This window comes from Vidua chalybeata, chromosome 9 (assembly GCF_026979565.1).
Source record: "Vidua chalybeata isolate OUT-0048 chromosome 9, bVidCha1 merged haplotype, whole genome shotgun sequence".
Taxonomy (NCBI): Eukaryota; Metazoa; Chordata; class Aves; order Passeriformes; family Viduidae; genus Vidua; species Vidua chalybeata.
The window spans coordinates 25,426,192-25,436,023 of NC_071538.1; the positions used below are offsets into that span (position 1 = coordinate 25,426,192).

The 9,832-nt window shown below is 38.2% G+C and overlaps 1 protein-coding gene across 7 annotated transcripts in view; it reads left to right on the forward strand.

The window, feature by feature from the left end:
- Positions 1-8,669, forward strand: part of NTNG1 (netrin G1) — a 150,771-nt gene extending 142,102 nt beyond the window's left edge. For all 7 annotated transcript variants that reach the window (XM_053950602.1, XM_053950599.1, XM_053950597.1 and 4 more), the window contains one exon: positions 7,425-8,669. In XM_053950602.1, coding sequence (XP_053806577.1) covers positions 7,425-7,672 — 248 coding nt within the window. In that variant the 3' untranslated portion in view covers positions 7,673-8,669. The remainder of the gene's footprint in view (positions 1-7,424) is intronic.
- The last annotated feature ends 1,163 nt before the right edge of the window (positions 8,670-9,832 follow it).

Here is a 9,832-nt window from a genome sequence, read left to right on the forward strand (position 1 = left end):
CGTTCCCCAAAGTGCCATCGAGTCAGGAGCAGGACAGGAGGGGTGAGGACAGCAGGACAGGAGCTTCCCAGCACACAGTCCCCCAGGCCAGGGGAGCAGAGCAGCTCCAGTGGCAGCCACGGGGTCAGGTACATCCTGCAGAGCTCAGCTGGAGCAGGGAAGCCGTGCCTTAGGTGGGAAGCTGCACCAGGCAGAGGCTGCCAGCACAGCAGGACCCAGGAACCCCTGGCAGCACTGCTCCCCAGTTAAAGTTCCCAGAGCTCCTGGACACACCTGCCAGCTCCATGGACATGTCTGAAGTGCCTTCTGGAAAACTAATGGCAGTAGCTGCTCGTATTTAGGGAACCAAATCCCATTCCCCAATTTCATTGGGCCTTTTGATGACTTCATCTTTTGCATCTGAGCACTTTTTGTGTTCAACCAGTTTTACTGATTGTGGTTACATCTAAACCCTGACCTTGCTGTTGGCAACAGGAAAAAAAAAAAAAAAAAAAACTCTGAAGTTATAACTGCTTCTTTTCCTCGTTAAGGGAAGAGAAGACAGGTCATGTAAGAATGTTCATTTTTCTCCAGGCAGAGAGAAATAATGGCACTGTAGCTTACAGCTTTGTAAGTGAAATATGAATGATAGGGGCATGTAGTCCCTTCTGAGCAACTAAAGCTGGTATGTAGTTTATTGCTCCCCTGAGATTACTCCAAAGTATGATCAGGGTCATACCAATTCTGTGGTGCTCCTTCATAAGCAAAGCAATAAAAAGAATAGGGAAATTTTTCTTCCCCCCACCTAGGGAATCATCCTTTTTTGTACAAGTATGAAATTGGAACCATCAAAATCAGAAAACCAAAAGGTTAAATCATTCATTTCCTGAAACCAAGGAAGATTGAAAGGTATTAGTTCAACTATAATTCTTAGATAACTAAATCTGGATTTGTTTTCATCCATTTTAATACACAATCATGTGTAGTTTCTACCAAAAGCTACTATGGCTATCATATATGAGTATCAATTCCAAAATTCAGTTCTCCCTTGCATCCTTTTGACAGATATATTTCTTCTCATTCTTACTCTTTACTAATTAAACCCAAGGATTTTAGATTAAGAATAGAGATGAAAAATGAGAAAGCACAGACACAACCTGTGAAAAACAGTAACTTTCTACCTCTGCTATCCTCATACCATGGTTAAAACCCCCCACATATTCTGTACAGGATTTTGCACTTTCAGTGGTGAGACATAATCAACTAAGCTTACCCATGTGGATGCTAGGATAAATTACTGCCTATTTGCAGGAGAGAGGAATCACCATCCATTCATTCTCTGGCTGTGTGCTGGGCAGAACTCTGAGTAATAGCTACATCTTCTTGTAGAAACTCTGAAGACTTCGCCTGCAATTTGATTAGAACTGGCTTGGCTTTGAACTGCCTGTTGTGCAGAAAAATCAGAAATTATATGTAGGCAAACAATCTAAAAATTCTACTGGAAAATTTCAGTGAACACAGTATCTCCACTACTCCCCTATTCATTTAGTCTCTTGATAACTTAATAAAACTGGTTTGATAAAAAATCAAGTGTCATTTCAATTGTGCTTCTAACAGGCATTTCTAAGACAAGTCAAGATGGAGATGTCTGCCTTTAGAAACTACTCTCGCTTGGTCAATGTTTATTTCCTTGTATTGCTGGTAGTATAATTAATCACAACATTGTTTCAACTTTGCACCAGAGATCTTTGTATTAATGTTTGTCATTTTGTAACCATAATTTTGACACAGTAAGATATGCTTTAGGCTTGTGCTTGTCTGCAGTGATTTATTTTGTCTTAGCTTAAGAATGTGCTTTGGTAGATAAGTGCAAACCAGTATTATTTTCATGCTATCAAAGCATCTGCCTTGTCTTGATAGTATCCTAAGACAGTTTTACTACTACAGCAAATGTTGAATTAGTGTCACTTCCAAACAAAGAAATTATTATGAATATCTCATTTATAAGAACAGTAGCTGTTGTTCATATCAGGTATGTTTGTGGATTCAAAGCACTGAAGAAGTCTGATCAACACTGACACACATTCACAGTAGTAAAACATTTTAAACCATTTGGCAGTAATGTAAATGGTAATAATAAATTAAATTCTAAACATTAGAATAAAATAAGTAAAATGAGTACTTCTAATTGGAAGACAGGCAGGGGAAGAAATCTCAGTGATAAAGCCTTCAACTCAGTTATTACTCACTGGTTATTCAAATGAGTAAGATACTTAAGTTATAAAAACTTGAAGTATTGTCATCTGCTGTGCAACACGAACTGTAACAGCAGTAGGTGTAACCTTTCAGGAGAAGCCTGACTACTCTTTTCCCCATGCCCTTATATCCTCTTTCCTGACATCTATGCTATATGTGCGAGATGTCATGAGTCAGTGGAATTCCACATAGAGATCTTCAACACACAGCAAGTATATATTGTATTTTCAGGATTTTTTTCCAAATACTGAAGATACTCGTTGCTGACTCTGGCTATTTGAAATATTTTGCTTGCGGTCACTTATGTTCAACTGGAACACTTATGTTCAACTGGAACATGCAACTGGAAAGAATTTCACACCTTTGCATTCGAGTGAGACTAAGTCTTTTGCATTCCCCAATTCCATTTCTGCCTATTTGACAAACTGTGAGAAAAATATTGCTAATACTGTCACAACTCCAGAGGTTTTCTTGCTATACATGTGCAAATGCCCACGTTCTTACTAGGCATACACACAAGCTTCAATCACTGCAATTTCTTTTATATTCTGAGATTGTTTTTACCATTTATTGATTAAATGATCACAGATTTAGAGAATAATGGATGTTAGTTACAGGCTCCTCATAGTATTCACAGAACTAATTCTGCATTTGACAAGAAATCGCTTGTGCTTGGCCTGGATTTACTGTACTTATTTATGCAGCGAGACAAAACCTCCCGATTTTTTCATGGCATTTCAATGTGCTGTTCAGTGTCTATATATAGACAGCCACTGCATGTGTTGGAGCTACCTATAAACATCATTACTGAAAACACGGGTTTCACTGTGCTGAGTTTTTACTCACTTATGCACAGACAGAATATTCTGTTAGTATGTGTGCTGAAATCTTCCTCATTCATGAGTTCAAGTAATATTCTTTACTAAATAAGAAGTACCAAGGAAACTAATGCATTAGAGAAAAAAAACAGACAAGAATAATTCCTTCAGCCATGAGACCTGCATGCTCTCAAAATTATGAACAATGGATGGAATCCAAGGTCAAAAATTCAGTGGTGCCAGTAACAAAAAACACTGACAAACAGAATGGAAAATTCACTGCAGCAGAAGTCAGGGCAAAGCTTGCATCAGTGCTTTAGCAAAGACAAATATGTTGTGTAATATATTCAGAGCTGTCAACCCAGCAACCTGTCCAGGGACTGTGATACTCATGATCTGGGAGACAGAAAGGAGGAAAGTGAAGGGATGGTTTTAAAAAGAGAGAGAGGGAGAGAGAAGTCTGTAACAAATGATGCCACAAAAGGTGCACACTGAAGGAAAATAGTGATAGAAGCGAACATAGGAAACATTGTTTGAAATTTAAGCCTTAAGAATTCAAGAAAGGAAGCAAGGACCTCTAATAAAAATCTTTCTTTCTCTGACTTTATCACTAACAATCTTTATGTTGTTCCCACAAAGAAAATTTCATCATAAATCCAGATTTTGATGCAGAAAGAGAATACCATCTATCCCAGCTCAAAAAACGTGTCAATAGCCTGTCCCACCTGAACAAGATGTTACTGTAGATAAGCTGTACAAAAATTAAGGTAGTACAAAGAAAGGTAGAAATTTTATTTTCTTCCCTCTTGGAGGGCCTTTGGGAAAGACAGGAGTGTAGAAGAAACTGGATTTAAGTTCTGTAGGATCTTCTTGTTCTGTCTGGGCAGCAGGCAGACCTAAAGCCCTGGGCATGTGCTCTGCAGCTGCCCAGACACAGCAACAGAAGGTCCTTAAGCCAAGAGCACAAGGTTGTGCCTGAGGTGCCCCTCCAGACTGAAGAGAGCAACGCCTGCATTTCTTCTTTGTCTCTGTTGCTGCCTCAGAACTAAAATCTGCCAGAGCTGTCTAACTCTTTCCTTTCAAGAAGCTGCAAAGATATTAAAGTTGAGTTTTGGAGAGACTCAGGAATTTTCATGTATTATTCAGATTTGAACATTTAAGAGGAAAGTAGTAATTTGTCAAACAGCCACGTTACTCAGAATATTTCATTTAATACCCAATATAAATTCTATGAAACACTAGCACATCTATGACAGGCTAAGACTATCCCTTGAACCAGCTCAAAGATGGGTATTTTTCCTGTTTTCCTTTTTTATTCCATTCCCAAATTCATTAACATTACAATTAAAGATTGAGAATGGTTTGGGACATATAGCAAGGCATGTGGTGCCTTCTTTTCTGTCTTCTTTGTGAAGTGTTTCAAGGATCCTATAACTGGTCCATGTTTAGATTGCAAATTGATGAATTATGAGAATAATTTTAAAACAATTTCCTTTAGTTTACTTTAAATATTTCACTTCATGCAGTAGCACAGATCTGGAGACTGTGCTCAGAAACATCCCTCAAAAAGGTCTGGAGAGCTTTCCAAAACAAATGAGATACCTGTTTTGGTTTTTAAGTGACCAGTTTGGTGTCCTGGCTTCTAATTAAGGAAGATCTGCCAGCAAACCCACAGGTAGCTCAGCCACACAGGTCTTAATAGTCTTCAATGTGATAACTTCAGAATTCAGTCTTTTACTTCTCCATGTTTCATTCTTTGGTCAGAACTTGGTGCTTGATGCCATTCAGATAATTATTAGCCAATATTAAAGTTTTGAAAGTAATCCTGACCATATTTTCAGAAAGGTAAAAATGGTATTAAAGTTAGTCAGAATAAAATTAAAACAAAATTGGCAAAAAATAATGGGATTTCATAACATTTCCAGATTTTTTTTTATAAGTTCCAGCTCACAATTGCTATCTACATGATACATATATGTGCATACATCTGTGTGCAAGAGAAAGAGATATAAGCACAAAATTAGGAAAGCTGTGACAATACAAGATCAACAATTCCAGAATTTTCAGCTATTTTGCTGAGAACAGTAAAATCTACCTACATTCCTGTGGGCAAACATTTTAAACATTCATAAAAGAATAGTGATGAAGCTTTTGATCCATCCCTTCTTTAAGCACATTTCAAAAACTTCCTAATGAGGAAAAAAAGGTCTGATTTATAAATCAGCTTCTATAACATTGTATCCAGAATTATGCAAATTAAATTTTAAAATAGGAAAGGTATTTATTTCATAATACATTTTTAAAAATACACTTTACTTAATACTGGAGAAAATTTGGATAAATTATTCCAAGCAAAATGTGAAGTGAAACATCTCCTCTGCTGTTTAAGAAGTGGTATTTAATGAACTGTTGACTCCCACTGAGTTTGTCAATGCAAACAAGGGTCTGTATTGATGGGGCAGATATTTCACAATTTTCACTGCCTGAACTGTAGGAAGCACCCAGCAGTGAGTAGTCTAGAACATGCAGATCCAGTAGCTGTACCATCAGATAAAGTATTTGATTTTGCATATTGAGATAACTAAATATATACAATCTGAATAATAAAGTCAACTTCAAAGATACATAGCCTCAGTTATAAGAGATGTAATGCAAATATTGACTGTATTAAAATACAGTTAATTTTTTCTGCCTGCTACCATGGTATTTTGTGGGTTGCTAATCTCATCACATTTATTTGGTGGTGACTTACTGTTTCTTACACATTTTTTCTAATGTCTGTGTAGAACACTAAAATTCAGACATAGAATCATCAATGTCATACCTTACTAATCATTTTTTTCCATTGCAATTCAGAAACTGGACAACAATATCAAATCCATAGCTCTTAATAAAAATCCTTGATTGCTAAAGGTATCGCCAAAAAAAATAATGATTTACTGGTCCCTCTTAATTGCATCTACAAGTTTCCAACATATTGCATTATTTGGCCCACTTGGATGCAGAACATCAGAAAGCAGTTATTGGAGAAACCTTCTAGGGAGATAAAATTATTATTCTGAAAGCAATCCAGGACAGATAAGATTACCAGTGAGGTTGGTGGTGCATAAAATCATAGAGATCTATGTAGAACTACACCACTTAAGAACCCGGACTATTTCACTTGTAGTTCTTGTGATACTGGGACTGCTTTTAAAAACAAGTCAATTACTATTTGCAAAACTGTACTTCTTTGTTGCTACAAAGAAGTAGCAACAAAGAGTAATGTTTATCTTAAACAGTAATGTTTAAGATAAAATTAACAATGCTTTCTCTATTCTGAATTATTTAGAGTATTTTCAGGCTAAGTGTTGAGTCTGCTTCTTACCCAAATAATTGTTTCCCTAATTCTCTAAGTTAAAATTTCTACTGCTACCTTCTGCCTAGATCAAAGTTGAAAGTTCTTTACTAAAATTGCCTCTCTGTGGAAGGCAGAGCTGTAAGCCAACACATATCATACTAGTGATATCATCTGAAATAAAACACAGATTGACATATTTAATTAGTATGTTGCTCATACCTCTGCATCTTCACCCATGAAATATTTGAAATGATATTAAGCAATACAAAGTAAAGCTGTCAGCTTTTCAAATACTATAATATTATGCAGGTATAAAAGTTTTGCCTGTATTATTTTCTCTTAATTCCCTTGTCAAATCTGATTTCTGAAATTATTATCAGGCTACAATATCTAAGATGCTTTAAGATGCCATGTACCAGAGTAGCAAATCTAATTAGGATGAAATATTTGATCTATAATGGAAATAACATTATCTTTTATTTCCAGATGTCTGTACCATATAATCCCCATCCAACAGCATGCTGAATTTCCTGCCTGTGCTTGCCTTATCTTTTTTGCACAATTTTTTCAGATCATTAATACATGCAGTTCTTGATTCTAAAACCTTGCCCTCTCATGCAGATCTTTTTACTTCATATTACATTTTTAACCACTGTTCGTGGTTTCCAAAAGCTCTAGATACATTCCCCCTTTCAAATAGCACACACCACCTACAGTTCCAGTTCAACAGTAACTATAAAGATGCAGATATCAGCACAAGGCATGTATTAAAATTCTTATTATTTCAATATTAAATAGTCCTTCATATAAAATTAATCAATACTTTAGTCAGTGGTGTTAAGTGAATTAGATAGTTTTCCAAGAATACAGCCTTAAGGGGGGGAAAAAACCTCCAAGTATTTGAAAAAGCTTTTCATAGGTCTCAGGAAGAGGAGGGAGGTGGAGCCTCGGTTCTGGTTCTAGTGCATTTCTGCTGAAGACGAACTTAATTTGCCCTCTGTTCTCTCCCCCCTTCCCCTGCTGTCTTGCAGCGAACGTGTGTGACAACGAACTCCTGCACTGCCAGAACGGGGGAACGTGCATCAACAACGTGCGGTGCCAGTGCCCGCCGGCCTACACGGGCATCCTGTGCGAGAAGCTGCGCTGCGAGCGGGAGCCGGGCGGCTGCGGCCGCAGCTCGGCGCGGGGCCGGGCGGCGCCGGGGCCCGGCCTGCTGCTGCTGCTGCTGCTGCCGCTGCTGCCCGCGCTGCTCGCGGCCCGCGCCCGCCGCGCCTGCTGAGGCCCCGGCCCCGGCCTCGCACTCGGACTGCGTGCGGCCGTGTGCCGCGGGGAAACGCGACGGAACCCCGGCGTTCGCCACTGGGAGCCCAGCGGGAAAAAGAAAAAAAAAAAAAGAGTAAAAATAACCACGTACAAAGTAGGAAGGCCGAACTGAACTAAGCCATATCACTCAGTCACGGACAGGGCTGCGAGTCGAGACCGCTCACCTCTGACTCGAGACGCGTTGGCAGCTGCCTGTTCTGTCCAATCAATCAGCTGCGGGACTGACATGGCTTTGACAGCCCCCGGAATGGAAGAGAATTCCAACAACATTCGCTACTCCTCTCTGGTGCGCTCCTGTACCTCCGCCCGGTGTGTGGACTGACCAAACCAAGGCATTCTTTGCTGTCAGTGCATTGTGGGTATAAGGAAATCTGTAAAAGCTGCCATATTGGCCTGCTTCAGTCCCCAAATCCTTTCCAACCTGTGCTTTAGTGAACGTTGCTCTGTAACCCTTGTTGGTTGAAAGATTTCTTTGTCTGATGTTAGTGATGCACATGTGTAACAGCCCCCTCAATAAAACTCAAGCCAGTCATATCCTTGTATACCTTAGCAGCACTGCATCAGTAAGATGCTGTGTTCACCTACTGTACAAGAGTGGCTATAGGACAAAAAGTGTATTTATCCTTTTGTATTCAAATGAAGTTATTTTTCTTGAAATAATGTACAATGTAGATTTTTTGTATTATTGCCTATTTGTGTTACCAGACAATTTATTAATGTATTTAATTCTAATCAGGTAAGAGAAAACTATTACTTTTTATTTAGTCCTTTTCTTTTTCCTTTCATTTAATTGTGCAGAGATTTCTCTGTATGGGCAACGTGCTGGCATCAAAGAATATCAGTTTACATATATAACAAGTGTAATAAGATTCCACCAAAGGACATTATAAATGTTTTCTTGTTGCTTTAACACTGGAAAATTTCAAAGAATAAAAATTCCTGCATAAACAGTTCCAGGAAGACTTACTGCTCTTTCTTAAGGCCTTTTTTAGAAAACAAACAAACAAAAAGTTTATGGTTTTACCATTCAGTATCTAGAAGAAACCCAGATTTAGAAGTGGAAATTACATCACAGCAATCTAACCTCACTTTAATTTTACTGCTGTTACTTTGCGAACTTAAAATGTTAAGGGCATCATTTGCTTGAGGAAGATTTCATCAAATCTGAACCTTGAAAAAGTTGAATAGTTCTCATCTTTGTTCTCTCAGTTAATCACATAACATTATTCCAAAACTAAATTACAAAGTATCACAGAAGCTGGTCTTTAATTCATACCTTTTTTGTGGATTCTGGCAATAAGCAGATAGATCCACAGTTTACATTATTTCTCCAAAAGCTTCATTAAAAAGATATGTTTATATATGTACCAGTCTGCTTAAGAAACTGCAAAAACAGCAGCAATCACAAAAAAGCACCAAGATTTAACTTTTAATAAAGTCAGATTTAATATTTAGAAAGACTGTCAAAATATACAGCAGCGAGTAGATAAAAAGTGCTGCTCCAGCAAATAAAGTTTGTTTCAAGTATCGCCCAAGGTGTAATAAATTCTTGTTACTGCCTTTTATTAGGCCAATTACTGAGTGTGACAGAAAAGAATAGCAAGACTAGAGAGGCAAGCCAAAACCACAGCAGTGTTTCAAAGTCCTGGGAAAAAAAATAAAATTCTAAAGGTAGCAGGACTGTGTGAATTCATTTCCTGGCAATTTTCATCATAATGGTTATAAATATTTTACCAACATAATAGCCTAGTGTAGAAAACAATTAATCAGCAAAATAAAAACTCCTGAGAGAAATAAATTCTACCTGGCTGCCTCTTTCAAAGGGTGAACAGTAGAATTTAGGGCACTGCTTTCTTGGAGAACCTCTTTCTGCTGAGGCAGCAAGTTTTGCAGGACAGTACCCAGCCTCCAGAAGTGGGTAGGGAAACCAGGTCTTCATTTCTAAAAAGAAATCGAATTCCAGAAGAATACTCTAAAGATGCTGATGACATCAAGCTGCTGCCTCTTCAGGCTGTCGCCCTGACTCTCCTTCATGTAGCAAGTTTGCTGTTCACACTTGCGCTCATTTGTGGGCTAAATAAGGCAAGGCAGAGAGAAATGACGTGCTCTGCTGGTT